This window comes from Pyrgilauda ruficollis, unplaced genomic scaffold, assembly GCF_017590135.1.
Source record: "Pyrgilauda ruficollis isolate IOZ18807 unplaced genomic scaffold, ASM1759013v1 scaffold10, whole genome shotgun sequence".
Classification (NCBI taxonomy): domain Eukaryota; kingdom Metazoa; phylum Chordata; class Aves; order Passeriformes; family Passeridae; genus Pyrgilauda; species Pyrgilauda ruficollis.
This window is the reverse complement of record NW_024508101.1, coordinates 11,162,009-11,179,865: the sequence shown is the minus strand read 5'-3', so window position 1 is coordinate 11,179,865 and position 17,857 is coordinate 11,162,009. Positions and strand designations below refer to the sequence as shown.

The 17,857-nt window shown below is 42.7% G+C and overlaps 1 protein-coding gene across 1 annotated transcript in view; it reads right to left on the bottom strand.

The window, feature by feature from the left end:
* Positions 1 to 13,246: 13,246 nt before the first annotated feature.
* Positions 13,247 to 17,857, bottom strand: part of KBTBD12 (kelch repeat and BTB domain containing 12) — a 41,654-nt gene continuing 37,043 nt past the window's right edge. Inside the window, exon 6 of the mRNA XM_041465067.1 lies at positions 13,247 to 15,875. Coding sequence (XP_041321001.1) covers positions 15,706 to 15,875 — 170 coding nt within the window. The 3' untranslated portion in view covers positions 13,247 to 15,705. The remainder of the gene's footprint in view (positions 15,876 to 17,857) is intronic.

Sequence of the window (17,857 nt, the reverse complement as noted above, 5' to 3'; positions counted from 1 at the left end):
GCGCCGGGCCGTGGCCACACCGCACTCCGCCTACAACTCCCATCGTGCTCTGCGGTCAGAGAGCACGACCACCCTCACGGAGGGGATGACGTCCATGGCTGCGCGCGGCTTGCCGGGAGTTGTAGTCCTGCGCCTCCCACCATCTTGATGTGGTGTGGGACGGGCTCCCGTGTCAGGTGGTGTCGAGGAGCGCGTGTTTTAGCTAGCGCAAAGCGTAGCGCTGCTTTAAGAGATTTCAACAGATAAATACATAAATTCGTTTTCTGGTTATGTGTTTTTGAAGTGGGACGTTGTAGGCCTTGCTGTGCAGTAAGAACCTCCTAGCACCCGCCACACGACAAGTGCTCAGATGGTAGAAAGAGCAGCTGTGTGTAAAGGCCTCAGCTGCCTTTGGCCATTGGGAAGTGATCTCTGCAGGTAGTCCTCTGGACTCTGGTCAGTGGAAATACAAGTGGAGAGATACTCTGCTTACCTTACATCTCTGGAGAAACGACTGTGCTTACCTCACACAAGTTTTCAGATGAGATCAGTCATGCTCCAGGGGTATTGCTCTCTATTTGCTGTAGAGGGAACTCAGGTGACAACTCCACCCGGTATTTTGGGTGTCCGATGTCAGACAGCTCCAGGTGTCATTGTCCCACTGTCCCTGCCTGCCCGAGGCCGTGTGTAACACACCCAGATCCAGCTGGGCTTTAAGAAAATGTGAAACATTGGTGAAAATGTGGAGCTTTGGGCTGCGTGTCACAGAAGTCACGGGACGGCAGCGCTGGCAGGGACGCGTGCTCGCAGGGGCTGAGGGTCCGAGGTGTTTCTCTCCGAGAAGCACTCAATGTTCTCTGTGTTTTCCGGGCCTCTGCAGGGCCAGTTATCAGGAGTTAGAAAGGGAAGGTAAACAGAAGTCAAGGGAAAGATTAAAGCAAATAGAGGTGCTCGTACAAAGCAGTTAAAGTCAGTGTATACACTCTATAAAATGCGTCATTGCTTCCACAAAATCTCTCTGATATTTTCTGAGCACTTAGGTATGCTTTGTTTGATTGTTCCATCTCTACTTTTCTGAGATTTAAAAGACCAGCCCTAATTCCGTGTAATTTTTTTTCCTTTTCCTTTTTTTTTTTTTTTTTTTTTTTTTTAATTGTTGGGCTGTATATTTGCCCTTCTCCAGGCTTCTGAAACCATGCAGCTCATCTGTGAGTTATTGAAGACATTGCCAATGACTGTAAGAATGTTTTACTTCTTGTCCAGGGTTGCTCATTTCAAGACATCCAGTTTATTGAAACTTGTTTCGATCCACCCATTTCTAATTAGAGATAAAGCAACTGCTTTCCAAGTGACATGCTGTGTTGCAGATTTGATTTGATAAGATGGTTTTGATTCAATAATGTGGACACTGTGCTGGTTTATCAGAGCTGGTGAGTGGAAAAGGCGGATCCAGCAGTGGTGCTGTGGAAGTCTGGATAGGGAAGCACAGCAGTGATCAGGGGATTGATGGTAGAAGCAATGAGGTGCCAGAATTTGCACAGTCAGACATGCTTTTTGTGCAAGTAAACTTTGTTTGTGCCATAAAAATAGACAAAGAATATTTAATAGGCTGTTATTTGCATGCATATATCACCTGTCAGACTTCTTGTATTTCTGTTTTTATTTTTTGAAAATAATTTTAGACAGTAAGATAATTTGGTTCTCTACTGTAAAAAAAAAAAAAAGGTATCATTGCACAGAATTGTCTACTTAGGGAGGATGAAAACTTATTGGATTTTGCCTACCTCTGTATTTTGTCCATCCTGGGCCTAAACAGCTTCACAGTTTGGGTGAAGAGGGTACAGTCCTTCAAGTGAAATTTGCCATTGAAGTTCAGTTCTAGGTAGAACAAATGGTTGCTGAAAGCAAGTTTTTCTTGCATCTTACAGTGAAAAAAGGAAATTGCTTTGCCAACTGCAGTAAAAAATACACAGAGAGGAGACAAGCTCAGCTCCTTTGTACAAGCAAGTGCCATTCTGCAGAGGTGAAAAGCAAAAGAAACTGAAGCTACAGTTCTTGGGGCACTATTACAGTAAAGCCATGTGAGACACTGAGTTGAATTTTGACCTGACTCCTTGACCTTGACAGTTTATCCTGGGAACTGTTTTGGCAGACAATTGCAGACAGTGTGACAAAAAAATGGATTTTTATACACTAGGGCTGATTTTTACACACTGTTTTGGAAGCACCTACTACTGTAAGAAGACTCAGTGTGGAGTGGTGCCAGCTGGTACAACTGGAATGATGATGATGATGATGATGAAGAGGAGGAGGATAGCATGTAATTAATAAACTTCTCTTTAGAGAACAGCAACATCTGAGAAGCAGATGTAGACTTAAAACAGCTTGTTCTTTTCATGTTTTGCTATTCTTCTTCAAACCATCAGTCTCTCTTGTATAACCAAGCTAATCCTGCTTCAGAAATAATGTAATTTAGGACCATTAAAAACAGTAGTATTCACTTACTGGCACTGAAGTTTGTTAGTCAGTGTCACAGTGCAAATCTTCAGCCTTTACTGCACAGCTATGTATCTCAGTATACCTCTATTGCATTAGTGCAAAGCTGACATTAATTACTGCTGTGCAAATCAAGCTTTGCTCACAGGTGCTGGACTTCACGGTGCTGAGTTGTCCCCTGATGCAAACAGCAAAGACTACATGATTGCTTCAATAGCCAAAGGTAAAAAGCAGAAAATGGGGGCAGAGAGTAGAAATGGGGAGCCCGGCATAGATGAATTTGTGTCTGCCTTTACATGGTTCCTTTTTGTTCTAGTCATTGCTTGCAGAAACCAGCTACAACTTCTCCTTGAAGAAATCACATTTTTCATGTCTGTGGCTTGCTCATGCCCCGTTCCCACACCAGCACATTTTATCAGTGTGCCAAGAATTGCCTGTTGCGCTGAGTGAAGACCTTTCCTCAGCAGGGAGGATGAAGGAGTCCTTCCAGCTGCTGGGATCCTGGTCTCAGAGCACCTGTAGGCTGGGATGGCCAGAGGGCACTGCAAAGCTTTTGTTTGTACGCACCTGTGTGAGTGCACACACACACACACACACACACTCACACACACACACACGGATTTTCACCTCACAAAACAAGGCTAGCTCGTATTTGTAGCATCAGTCTACAAGAGGGCTCCTGGACAGCAGTAGCCAGCATGGCCTGGGTCTGTTTAACTGCAGTGTTTGTATTCAGTTCCCTGCCAGTAGTTGTATGTGTAACCACAAGGTGGAAGAGCTGCTTTATTTATGGCGCCTTCTCAGCCTGCATGGAATGCACACAGCTGTGGAGGCAAGTTTTATTAGTGTCATTATTTAATTGTTACAGTACATCAATGCCCGAGGGCCACTTTCAGGAGGAGAAGTCCTTGTGTTAAGTGCAATGTGATCCAGTCCACAGTCCTGCACAGAGCTTCCTGCAGGCAGATCCCTGGGCCCCACAGGGTGCTTCAGGAGATCACTGTGACCTCTCTGCAGAGTACAGCTGCACTGTGAGTCCCCTTAAAGATCATCACGTGGGGGGCTCCATGAGATCCTGCTCAGATGGAGCAGCTGCAGCTCCAGTGCTCTGACAGAGTGTTCCAGGGACCAAGCACAACTGTGACATACTTGACATCCCCTTTGCCTGCCACCCCCGTGCTGTCTCTCAGGCTGTTTGACAGGTGCTTGTTAGATGTCCCTAAAGATTTATTTATGCAGGTAGATGGGCTCTAGAGGTGGTAGCATGTGTGAAACAAGGTCACTAAGTGGAGGCTCATGATCTGAATGACAATGGAGCACAGACATAAGGATGACCTTCAGGAAACCCTGAGTAGACAACATTCCTAAAGTAAATTGTTTGCTACTAACCTAAAAGAGACTTAGCTGGTAGCTCCACCCATAGCCAGACTTCATTGAGTCCACAGAGCTAGAATTTCCCTTTTAGTCTGTAATCAGGAGAAAATCTCCCAGTTTGAGGAGCCCCAAGCAGCTGCCAGTTACAAGAGGTGTTCCCCAGGGCTCCACACTGGGGCCAGTTCTGTTAAATATCTTCCTCAAAGATATCATCTGGTCCAGGGGGTGGAGGGCACCCTCAGGAAGTTTCAGATGACACCAAGCTTGGTGGGAATGCTGATTTGCCAGAGAAGACACTCCAGAGGGGTCTGGGCAGGCTGGACTCCTGGGGCAAGGCCAATTGCATGAGGTTCAATGATTGTGAAGTGCTGGGCCCTGCACTTGGTTGTTTCATACCTCTGCCCATTTGCAAAAAAATTGCATTTTTAAAATGAGATATCCAAGCCATTGATTAAATAGAATACATCAAAAGAAGTCTGCCAGACATAAGACCAAAATTGCAATGCACAAAAGCATTTCCAATGTCATTATCAGGACATGAGAGGTCAACTGAATATCTTGCTACTGCTTTGCACAAAGTGTTTTGAGTCCTGAACTCTGTTATGACTCACACCCCTATTTCTCAAATTTGTTCACCCAGGTGCTCCTAGAACATCATTTTATTCCATGTATTTATGGCAATGCTTAATAAGGTATCTAAAGTACTGTATAACACTGTACCTTTAACGAGCCCTGCTCCCAGCTGGCAGCATTACAGCAGTGCTTTCTCAATAATGAGGATCCTGATTTCTGGTTCTGATAAAAGAGACCTTCTACATAACACACACTTTGTGTAGCACAAAGAGTCAGTGGCTAAACCCTGATATTGTCAAAGAACAACAACAAAACTGCAATAGGAGTACTGTTTCATCCTGCATCTTCACCTGAAACCTCAATATTTCAAGTAGAAACAAAAGGTAATGTGTAGTTTTGCAATGAGAGCAGTACTATTGATTCAGAAAAAGCTCTGTAATAAACTACCTTCTGTTTTGTAAACCATGCCATGAAGGGGACAAATTATGACAAATTATGGTAAAATTATGCAGATCAGCCAACTTACCACCACCAGCTCATGCAATCTGGGCAGTTGAAATATATGCAAGAGGAATGAAATGGTTTTACACCCTTTCCTGGGGGATGCAGTGTTGGTGACTGCTGGCCACAGAACTCGACTAGACTGATAATGGCTGGTTGTCAGCTGACAGCCTGCAAACTGTACCTGCTCATGGTGAACCAACAGGTGACTATTTCAGCAAGACTGAAAGGCCTACAGCTAATACAAGGTTAAACTCTCTGTACCATCTAAATGCTTCCCATGTGTTCTCTTCCAGTTTCTTCAAGGTTTCAGAAGCCTTCAGCATTTTTTTTTAATGTAAAACCCCTCCTCTCCTCCACAGATTGGTTATTTTATGGGCCCTACTTGTTTTTCTGTGGCTTATCTAACTAAAATCTGTAAAAAAATTATAATAGACCTAACAAAACCAAATGTTTTCATATTTCTAGGAATTAAGAACTAGCTTTTCTTATATGATCTGTTTTTCAGTCATCAAATTATTGACCTGGAACCATTGTTTAAAAAAACCCAAAAACCCAACAAACAACAGTGTTGGAACATTAAGGAAAAAAGTGCTTCTCTTGCAAATACTGATGCCAATTTCCCTTAAGGGCCCATAGACTAGTAACCAGATATAGATAGCTCTGATAATGGACCAATTTACATAAAAATCATTGCCAGCTTGATTGTAACATTTCCCATGTGGAAACTGGCCAGGGCTGGAAATCACCACTATTAACCTGAGAGCCTTTACACCTTTGCAGAGACAGCTTGTGGCACAGAGCCTTAATTTCATCTAGAATTTTATGAAGCATTAGCAAAAATACCTTTTGTGCTGCAACCACATTGGACCTGTATTTGGGAATGGAAACCTACCTAGGTTTTTGGTGTTCAGTGCAATCACCAAACATTTGCTGACTTGGAAACACCACTTTGGTTTTCAAGTCAACAAATCTTACCTGACACTGGGTCCTTCCAGTCCAGCTGGAAAGTTCTGACAGTGATCAGATAACAACATGAACCTTGGACTTCTGCATCAGCTGTTGTTTTTCAAATCAGTGTTTGGATATTGAATTTGAATAACCTCATGCACACAGGGCTGTGGAGTTACATTCCCCTCTTGCACACAAAGCTGTACTGCTGGGGTGCACACAGAGTGAGGCTGAGCTCTGCCTGTAGCTGCATGGCTTTTTCATGCAAATTCAACCTGTAATACACTGACATTTCTGCATGCAGTAATTATCATGTGCACACTTGAAAAGAAAATGCTGTACATGTAAAATTCTGCTTTTGATACTGGAATAGAACTGATTTCTGTTTATTTTATGGATATTTGAATCTCTTGCTGAATAATTCTGTGATTCTTTCAATTCTGATCTCTTGACAACATCAGCTTTTAAATACAAACTCTTTGTAAACTACCTTTTCAGCAACTGTTTTTTTCTTTCTTCTGGAATTCTGAGAAGCAGCAGAAATTCATCAAGTAAATTGTCTTCCTGGCTTTAAAACCAAAGCTGAAACCTAAGCTGTTCTGTTTGGTACATAGTGAATGAGCTTTGATTTGATTTTTATTGTATTTCATTCAAACTTTATTATAAAAATCTCCCAGGGACACTTGCATGAGAAACACTTTGCAAGTAAAACAGCATTGTATTTCCAGTCTCCCATTTTTAAAGTCTCTCCATTATTGTAACATTTTTGTCATGCTTGCTTATCTCCGTAATAATCCACTGTATGGCAGACAACTGCAGCTGTTAGGTCATAGAGCTAGATGTCTCTGTAGGTTTTTTAATGGATTTTTTTCCCCCATACTACAAAAGGGTTTCAATGTGTCATTAACCCAGTGACCAGCACTTCTGCAGTCAGCCTGTGGGCTGTCCCCAGGCTGCTATATTTCCAGTGTTCTCTGACTCCAGTTTTGTCTCAGCTGATTTACTGACATGGAATTTGGTGTAGATTTGAGATCCCTCAAAAAACCATTATGGTTTAAATTGAGAAGATGATCTTTATGGGTGGTTCAACAGTGAGTTTTATGTCGATCCTAACAGTTGGTCCCTTTAGAATTTATCCACCCATATTTTTCAGTGGAACAACGGTGACTTTCAGCAGATGGATAATTTCAGGTTTGGATTCATGTTGGGCATACAAAATGTTTTCTTGATATCTCTTTATTTGTAAAAATTGCAGTTTAAATCCAAACTAGGTATAAGTTAATATATATCACTTCTTTTAATATATTTTTGATTACTATTTATCACTCAATCTCAGAAAAGGCTTTTAAAATGCTTACATTTAACAGGCTTGGTTTGATCTGGCTTCTATTTCCATCATTGGCCAGAAATCCTGCTGGGTCACATCCTCTGAGTAGACATCCCTGTGGATCTCCTAATGCACTTTATAAAATGCATCCAGTAAATCCAATAACAACAGAAATATGATTAAATACACAGTGAACACATGGCTCCAAAAAAAGCAAGTTAGAGCTTCACTTTGAATTTTTACTCACAAAGATTTACTTTCCTTGTGAAAGTAGGCCATATAAATCTTTATCAATATTTACTTAGCTCAGCTAGGGAAATAAAACAGTAACTACACCCTGATCTGTGCAATATCAGAGCAGTACAAACACATTAAAGTCCTCCTTAAATGCACGTGGGCAGGACGCTGGCCAACTAGGCAGAGCGAGAGAATTGCTAACACGCCTGAGTGTTACAGACATGCCAAGAGGCTTAGCAGCCTTCAGTGAACATTGCTGTTACAGCAGCTTGCCTGAAATAAGAAACAAAGAAATCAGATTAAAGACTGAGCTGCTTAGGGCAGCAGCATTAGTATGGCAAATTTCCTGGCAAGAGAGCTGTGATTTTGGGCATCAGATGGCGGCTTTATGCTGCAGTGCTGGGTAGCAGCGGATTCCTCATCCCTTCTGAAAAACACAGAACAATAACTGTCAGGAAGGTTTTATCATCTGTGAATACTGGAAAGAGGGTAAATTTCCTGTTCCTGTGGTTTTGTTCATCTGCTATTTGGCATCTTTGTGTAAGAGCCCAAGAAGCCATCAAGCAGTAAGCTATTAATGCACCAGCTATGACAAGGCTTTGGAGCAATTTCAGTCTTTGTATAGCCTTTGACTGTTTGTCCCCTCCGAGCACTCCAAAGAGCTGGCTTTACAGTGGGCTGGCTCCAGAGCTGAGGTGAATGCTGGTGCATCAAGGCACGCTTTGATAAGTGAATTTTCAAGTGGCAGTGCTGGCACAAGCAGCTGCTGTACCACACACCCCTCAGTGAGCATTTGTTCTCGGTGCCTCTCTCAGCGCTGTGCTGGTGTAAGCAATTTGTAGCTTCATGGCAATGTGGGCTACAAAATTATCTGACTGCAAAATGCTTTTTCAAATCCTGCAGATGAACTACAGATTTAGTCTTTTTTTCTACTCATTTAGGAGTTCTGACTGCAGCATGAATGAATATCTTAGTTAGCTTCAGGTGAGCCTGATAATTAATGAGAGCAGCGAGCATGAAACAGCTTGGGCTTCAGCATGGGCTGTCCAAGCCAGCTAGAGATCACACTGAATTGCTCCAACAGCCAGCACCTGCACTGTTGAATCTTCACTACTAATCATTACATCTGGCTTGGAGACATCTATTCAGCTAAAAATCACATCTCACAGCAAGATGGCCATAGCTTTGCCTAAATGGAGGTGTGTTCTTTCTGACAGAAGGGAGATGGAATCAGACACCTTTAAAAGTCACTTTTCTTCTTACTTTTTTATCTTCTCACCTTTCCCTATACACTTTATAGTGTACCTGTGGAATAATCAATTCATTAAGTGGACAACAAAACCTTAAAACGTGTCATTGCTAAAGGATGCCCAAGGAATAATCAAATTAAGAATCCCTTAAGTTTTACTTAGATTTATTGAATTCAGTAGCTAAGCAAGTAGATGCCACATTGTTTCAGCAATATTGTAAAACCCTTTAATGTATATTCTGTAGGTGATTCCTTGGATGCAGCAGGGCCTTTTAGTGGCTAGTTAAATCAGTCACAGATTTGTTACAGAGCTCCCCAGAGAGCTGAATCTTTCCTATAAAACATGTGGTAGATCATCTGAATTCAGGTCTGTTACCCAGTAAATCTACTACAGTTTGGCAAAGCACCTTCTCTTTTTTTGCTTCGCTGTGTCTAAGCGGCATATTTTATTAAATCAGATCTGCTTTGAGAAAAAGACAGTTCATTCGTCCTTCTAATTACTACTGTTCAAATTTAGCCTCAATTAGTGACCTCTCAGTTGGCTGAGATTAGTTCTGCTTGTGTACAAGTGAGACTGGCTATCAAGGTACATGTAATAAGCCCTATATTCCTTCTTCTACTTAACACATCAACAATTAGATATGTGGTGTTGCTTTTCTATGAAGGAGTAAACAAAATGCCCTTGTTGGCTGCAAACACCCAATCACTCCTTTCCCAGAAAAGCTCAGTGTCTGAATGCTAGGAACAAATATGTTACCAAAAATCAAGGAGGTGAGAGCAGTGTTATTGCTCTACCTCTGTATAACACGTTCTGCTATGTGGGTCTCGATATAACATTAGAGAGAAATGAGCCCCTCCCTCTAAACACACAAGGCAGCCCCACAAAATGCTTAGGGATGTGTTGTTGTAACTGTTTCACAGGGGTGAACCTGGGCAGACAGACCAGATGCCCAAGACTAGCAAATGGAGTAATTGAGCTGAAAACACACCCAGAGGTTCAAACTTCTGATCAGTGCTCTAGTTACAAGACATCTCCCTGTGATCCTCCTCCTCACACAGGGAAGCCTGCAAAACCCTATTGAATGGGTATTATAGCTTTTTATGTTTGGATTCAGCAGTTGTTTCAGCCACATTTGAAAGGAATGAGTCAGGAATTTGTGTATGTGGGAAGTGGTTTCCTCTCACATTACTGCATGTATGGATGAAATACATTTCTTCTACTATGAAGCTGCTGAATGGGAAAATAAAGTAGTGCAGCTGACTGGCAGTTTAGTGGCTGTACTTGGACCCTGATAATGAAAAGCCAGCGGCCTTGGGAGGCTGATTTGGACAATGCATTCCACAGAAAAGCTGGTGAAATCACTTGTATTATTATTATAAAGAATGACTAGAAAAGGACAAAGTGGAGAAAAAATACCAGTATTAAAACCTGATAAATTAGAGACCCAGTTCTATAGTGAAACCTGGCCTGGCTGAAAATGCAGAAGGAAATCTGGCTTTAAGACATGAGCTATAAAGCAATAATGAAGATGCCTCCCTCTGTGCTTCAGGCAGTTTTTGTAGCATCCAGTGTTCAGGAATCAGAGATAATGATAATGGCTTGTGCCTGCAGTCATTACAGCCATGGCACGCACAGTATGTGAGGCATTTAATGTCAAACTCAGGGCACCATGCAGCGAGGGCAGGGCAGGGCTGGCTGGAATGCAGGTCACCTCCCAGCCTGGTCATGGCCACGGGATCTGTGACGTTTCAGAGCAGGCAGGTTTCATCAGGTATGAGAATGAGCAGCAGAATTTGGGCTGCGGCTAGAATCTGCCCAAAAATGAGGGTCCACAAATCCAGGGAGCTGGTGTGATCTTCCTTTTGTCCTTCAAAGCTGATTTGATGCTGGAGCTGTAGGCTGCTGTAAGGGCTGGAGCTGGTGAACACCCCAGTGGCTGTTCCCACCTTCTGGGGAACTGGAGGAGAAACAAAGGAGTTTAAGGACTGGTCAGATAAGTGGGCTGAGGAAGAAATGGGATTAGGGGAAGAGAAACAGAAGAGACTTGCATAAAGCTTTTGGGAAAATTTTGAGGAGAAAACTTTGAGAAAACTTCTGAGGAGAACGCTACAGCCAGCAAAAAATTGGAGAATGAAGAGGACATAGAGAAGTACTAAAAGATTTCCCCATTTGTTCCTCAGCTCATCAAGGAATTTAAGGATCTTTTTGACTTGAAGCCCAGAACAGTTCCAATTATTTAAAGACCAACACTTTTTAAAAAGTACTTTGGTGAGTTAGGCAGAAGACAGAGTTGCCAGGTATGTTTTAGAAAAAGAATCTTACTGCTGTCAGTAAAGAACTTCTATAAATAATGTTATACACATGTATATAAAATACAGAGGACATTGTGGAACACTTAAGGTTTGAAGGTAATTCCTTAGGCAGGGCAGGGCAGCCTGTCAGGAGCCACAGCTCCACACCATGCTGGATCCCTCCAGCGATGCCAGCATGCAGCCCCAGCCTGGCCTGTGCCTGGTGCAGCCGGGGTGATGAGTGAATCACTCCAGGAAACACCAGGCAGGGCAGTACACACTGAGACATTCACTGAGAGAGAAGGCAAAGTGTACTGCTGCCTACTTTCTATGTATATTTTTTTCCATTTCCAAATATTTCCTTTGCTTTCAACCTCTACACATTAAATGATAGTAAATTGCAAATGTACTAGTTCCAGCTGAGCACAACTGGGGGTGAAATAGCTTTTATTTGAAGCTGCAGCTAGAGTCCCCTTGAAAAGCTGTAGGGAGAGCTACAGACATTTGCAAATGAGAACTGAATTTCTGACCAGGTGATTCAAAGCTTTGTGATTCATGAAACTTATTTTCAGAGGAGCTACATAATCCATTAAGAGAGCAGCCAGTGAAAGGGACCACCCCAGTAGCTAAGACAGCAATCACTAGGTAAACAGCTTATTAAAAGAATGTCATTATCTTCCAAATCAGCAGAAAAGCAACATATATCTTTATTAATATATTGTAATATTAAAAAATATATTCTAGCTTCTTTTATTTTTTCACTGATTGGAACATGATCATGGATCTCTATACACATCTCAAGCAGAGGAAAAAACCAGGATCAGGATCCAGGGCCAGATCCCCCACATGTTGTAACACTCTGGGAGCACTTCCCACCTCTGTTGTCACCGTCTTGTATCGATGCTCCCTCAGCCTCTTACCTGGAGCATATTTGGGAGTGCTGGTGGAAGAGCTGACAGCTCTGTGTGCACCAAGGCAGGTTTCTTTTGGCAAATCAAGGCTTTCTGAGCGGCAATGTGTGTCTGCTGGAACACAACACAGACACTGCCCCATAAATTTCAATATTGCACTCCTGCAAAATGCCTGTGTGTGTCTGCCTGTTGTGGGCAGGGACTGCGACCCAGGCAAGCAACCCCAGCAGTGCTGTGTGAGGGTGAGCAGTCAGATGCCTGATGGTTTCCTGTTGGACACACGTATGAAAACAGACATGAGAAATCTGCAGGGATCTTCATGAAGTCAGTTATCTATGGACAATTTCAAAGTAAAACATTGGCTGGGGTTAAATATTGAGAGCTTCAATTAGCTTCTTGTAGCATTTCAATTTTTTGCTTTATTCCCTGTGTGCCACATGACCAGCTACCATTCCAACATTTTCCTTCATCTGTGGGAACCAGTGAAGAGCTTCAGCACCTCAAGTGACACTGTGATTTATGCTTTTGCTTCATAAACCCCCCACCCATTTAAACAGCTGGCAGCTTCCAGCACTGCTTGCATTTTAGAGTTATGGATGATGTAAATTCAGCCTTGATGAAACACTAAGCTAACTGCTGCTCAGATAGAAAGGGACTGCAGTAAAATATTATTTCGGTGAAACCCACACTTGGTGGAGGCTGGAGAATGCATACTCTGTAATTTTTTTAATCAGGTTTTGTCATAGAAGAAATTAAGACTCTTAAGGACTTTCACAGCAATGTGAGATTACCTGTGGACAGAGCAGAGCTGCAGATTCTTATACTCTCAGAGGGATGTTGGTTGACATCTATACCTCTCAATAAACGTGCTTTCTGCTTCTGCCTGCCTCAGACAAGCTGTACTTTCAAATACTGGTTTGGAAATTTTAGGCATCCCAAGGGCAACCCAGGAACTGCATAGGGCCCACATAAAATTAAGAAGTTCCTGCCCCCATTCTAGACATTAAATCCAGAAAAAAAACCTCAAACTTTCCCCTGCTTGATAAATAGTGTAAGACATTCTGACTGGGGCAGAAACAGAGACAGACTCCTGGGGGTCCCCAGTGGCAGCAGGAAAGGTGATGCTCAGTGAATGTGAGGGAAGGTCACTTGGCCCTGCTGCATGAAAAAACCCTGTTAACTGCCCAGTGCAGCTCAAGCTCACTGATGGCAAGGCCAATATATGGAATATATGCCATTACCCTCCTCAGTTATCAAGACAGACCTTCTCAGAGTATATACTTTCCTTCCATCCAGCTCATTAAATGTCAGTCTTAAAGCAAAACATATGAAGTGAGAAAGAAACAGCCAGCTCACTACCGAAATAAAAGTTTAATTGGGGTGTGCCAAATGAGTTTCACATACATGGTCAAATATTACTCATGAAAGGTTGCAGATATCTCCCTTCTTCCCTTGAAATAATCCAAATAGACTGTCTTTTAGGGAGTGAAATCCAGTAGATTAGTCCAGGCTTTAAACCACAAGGACTGTAAGGAATAGAGCACAGAGCAGAGATCAAAGATCAAAAAATCTCTTTAAAACAATCTTCCTTAAAGGGAAAAAAAAAAAAAAAGATGAAAAAAGCAAAATCACTAGGTACAGTTGCAGAATTTGGAGTTTCACAAGGAAACCCTTAATGGATGCTCAAGAGCATTGCTTCCAGCTGCCTTAAGAGCCTTGTAGAGAAATTAAAACAAAATTACATTTATTTCACAGTAACAAGAAAAGTCAAAGAATTTCCAGAATTGGATGGTTATTGATTGGAAGAACTTTCTACTGATTTTTTCAAAAATCTTATTAAAGCAGAGTTTGCCTTCTTGATCTTACGTCTACAACTGCACTTGATGACCAGAGGGGCTGAGATTTTAGGAGCTGGCCACTGATTTGTGCTGCTGAAGTTCATGAGTTGTCAGAACTCTGTTCTAGGCAGATGATAACCTATCAGAGCAATGGAAAGAAAAAAGAATGGCTGAATAATACAGACATTGTGCAAACACAAGAGTACACGTTTAGGCTGTGACACACATTCTGCTTGGGAAGTGTAAAGGGAGACAAGCAATTAGCTGTAAGGCTCATGGATTTACTCCTTTTCTGTATGTTTTCCTTAATTTTTTTCCCTCAAATCCCTTCTTATCTGAGCATTCTTCAGTGTCCTACAAGAGTTATCAGGAAAAAATAGTCCTCTTCCTTCTTAAAGTTTTTACATGACAGCTTAATATTCCCACTGGATATTTATAGAATAATTAATGAGTAACAAAAGTTGAAATTGGGAAAGGGCTTTTGGATCATCCTCTCCATCTCCCTCTGCCATAAGCAGAGCACTGCAGTCAAAAAATCAACAAAGAAAGCTGGCATTTTTGCACCTAAAACATGATTGAAAGAGAAAATTGAGATGCTCTAAAATACAAATCCTGAAAGTAACTATGGGTAAACTACCTGATGGACTCCCTCACTTCTTTGCCTTCTTTTTTTGGTTCCACTTTTGTTTCTGCTTTTGTAGTTACCAAAAGCCACTTCTTGCTGGCAATGATCATTCTCACACAATATCATAGTTTAGTCTTATGCTTGACATGCAGTCTGCATTGCAGCATGCTGCCATGTACAGCTGTGGCCCAAGAGCAGCAGGAGATTTCCAGTTCTCTTGTCTGCACTGCCCAGGCAGTGACAAATACACTGCAAGGCAGGCACCAGGGAACTGATGAATAGTGGGATAGCAATTTTCACTCTAACCTACTGTCTTCAAGCCCTACAAAGGCTAACACTGCCTTCAGAAGCACTGTTTGAATTGTTCCTCTTCCCTGTGATTATAGCCAATTCTGTTGGTAGAGAATTAGCCTTATTAGCCTCCATTAAAGCTATTATATAAACATTTATTGTTTAGCACATCTCTCCTTTCCCTGTAGCTGCAATGCTGATATGCAGATAATACTGGTCTCATTTATTACTTTTTAGTTGGCATCCCCTCATTCATCCCTTAAGGGAAGTTTCCTAACTGAGCTCTAAGATCCTGATCATACCAGATTTGTAATAAATAGGATTTTTGTGAAAATTTAAGATTCTTCTTGTCTTTGGTAGAGATTGCCTGCCAACCCTACTGAAAGACTCATTTGTGATTTGCTGCTAAAGGATTAGTTTTCTACTAGCACAGGTTCAGGTCTATTAGCAAAGACAGGATGTCTTGGCTGTGGTGTCTGTGCTTTAGATAGTGTTTGCAGGAGCTGGTGTTCTTGGCTAATGGACCTTGGCTAATGGGATTTTGTTTCAAACAAAGGCTTTTCCATGTTTTACCTTTGCTTCAGTCAATTACAGTCTGGCACTTGTTTTTCATCAGCTGACTTACTCTATTTCTTAGCCTCCTGGGTAGCTTAGCAGATCCAAGTGGGATGAGCAGCAAAGGAGGGATTTCCCTGGCTAGAGCTCTCTGTCATGTGTCTGCTGCGAGCTGAGCTGTGAGCTGGGCTGCCACTGCTGCCACTGCCTGTCAGGCAGAGTCCCAGCAGCCCAGGCTTCACCCAGCACTGGAGCTTGCACAGCCAGACTGAAGATGTAGAGCCACACACAAAGGCTGGACAACCTTGGCTTTCAAGCACAGAGCACCAGTACTATCAAATTAAGCATCATCAGAGAAGCACAGCTCAAAGGCAATTATGTCCTTAAGTACGTGTTGCCCTTTCCTCTCGGTGGGACCCAGCTGTGATCCAGAGCCAGCGAAGCATTTGTTTCCCCAAATTCTTCAGTCTCTGCAGAATCTGGAAGCACTGAGATTCCCTGAACTTCTATTGGTTCACTAAATCTGGAGGAGGAGGGATAAGATCCCGTGGGTTCAGCCGAGCCACGAGGCACACGTCGTAGCTGTCGTGCATGAGGACGTTGGTGGCCACCACGTTCCACTGGTTCTCCCACGTGTCCAGCTCCAGGATCTCCTTGGTGATCACTTCATGGCGAGCTGAAAAACAAAACCAACAGCAGCAGGCATCAGGGGGCAAGTCAAACAGGATCAAAGAGGCTTGGGCAGTTGTTATTATGAGCCTTCTGAAAGGGGAAATAAAAAGGTAATTTCTGTGGTACTAACACTCAACATAGAGCAAATTAAATAGTGCAGATGGAAATCTCCACAGTGCATTCAGTCCTCACACTCTGGGTGCCAGGTGCAGCTGCAGAAATAAAAGCATCAAGTGCTCCATCTTTGTACAAGTATGCAGGTGGCAGTTTATCCTGCAGTCAATTGTCAGATGCTCGTCTTTTAGAGACAGAGTATTGCCTCTTGTTCACAAGCATGCCTGCATGCAGTCTGTTCTTTTCTTTGCCCCGACCAAGATGCAATTCTCAGGCTGCAGGAAGCACTCCAATACTATGGCTTTTCTTGGGTGCCCAGCCTGGACATCCTGTGATTTAGGGAGAAATAAAGACAGAAGGAGCCCCCAAGGCTCTAGATGCACTTTAGATGTTCTGAAATGCTCAGGAATTTGTCATGGACAGGCAGGTTAGAAGAATGCCATTAAATCACAGCCAATCTCCAGACAAGCATTTTACAAAGAAAAACAAAACATGAAAGAATCACCATGAAGCAGAGAACCAGCAGTGCTATATTAAAATTCTTACAAGACCACAAACCCTTCCTTTGCTAACAACAGTCCTGAGCTCTGCAACAATTGTTACTCAAAGCCAGTCTTTCCTAAAAATAAAACCCATCTTTCATTTCTGCTCACTTTTTCATCTTAAAGTTGGTTTCTCACAGCAAGTAACCTTAGTCTAAACTTTCCTTACTTTGAGCTGAGGACATGCATGTGCTTTGCTATCAGATGAACCTCGGCAGAGATGTGTTAAAAGCCAGACTTCCAAGAACAGACACTTCAAGGGGACCAGGATAAGAACCATGATAGCAAGAAACATTGAATACTCAGTGCTCTTTTATTGAGTCTTAAGGGACTGGTGACAGGATAAAATTTACAGGTTCCAGAGTGAGATTCCCATTCAGCTATCCCTTATGGGAATTGTTTAATACAAACAAACCCCCAGCAGCAGCCCTATCTACATCTATCAATTGCACCTCATGGTTTGGGCACTGCCCTGATGTGTAACTGACACTGAAGGATTGAAGAAGGGCAAAAGAATGAAAGCAGAAGAGCACCCAGAGACACAGGTTGTTTCTCATGTTGGAAAGAGACCACATATTTCTCCAGGGGACAGCAGCTCTGGGGAGTTGCCCAAGACAGCGCTATCATGGTTTAGGTTCCACACAAAATTAGTGTTGATGTTATAATGATGCAGTGTGGTGGGATTTAAATACCCCGCAGGCTCCCCTGCAAGGAGGAGCTCTGGGATGTGGGGAGGTCAGATGGAAACAAGACTTCTCCTCCCAGGAATGGCTTCCTTGCTGAGTGGGTACAGGACATTCTGGTTTGAGCAGGTCCTGAACATGCACAGGATCTGTGGATGTTGAACAAGTTTTGTGGACATTTCTGCACATTTTTGTCGTGCTTATCTAAGGAATCCACTCACCACCCACTCACCATCGCCCTCTTTCATCTGGATACAGGAGGGCAGCACAGATTTTCTGCCCCAGCTTCCACAACCTGTTCTCATTTCCCCCCTTTTGTGTCACAATTTATGTGGTATAATTTTTGTTGGTCCAAAGCCAGACCTCTGGGACTCATAGATCTCCACCAGCTCACTCTCCAGGAGCTTTGAGTGCGATTGCAGGATACAGTCTCATCTGAACAGTCTTTGTTCCATCCCTTTTTGTGAAACAGGTTGTGATGTTTTGCTTATTGAACCTGGACTTTACAGGAGGATAATAATACATTGGAAAACTACACCCATTCAAGACAGGAGACAGCAAACTGCTAAAAAAGCCATTTGCATGTGAAGAGAGAAGCCACGACTGAAAAAGAGCAAACAAATAACATGTGCCAGGACCAGCAAACT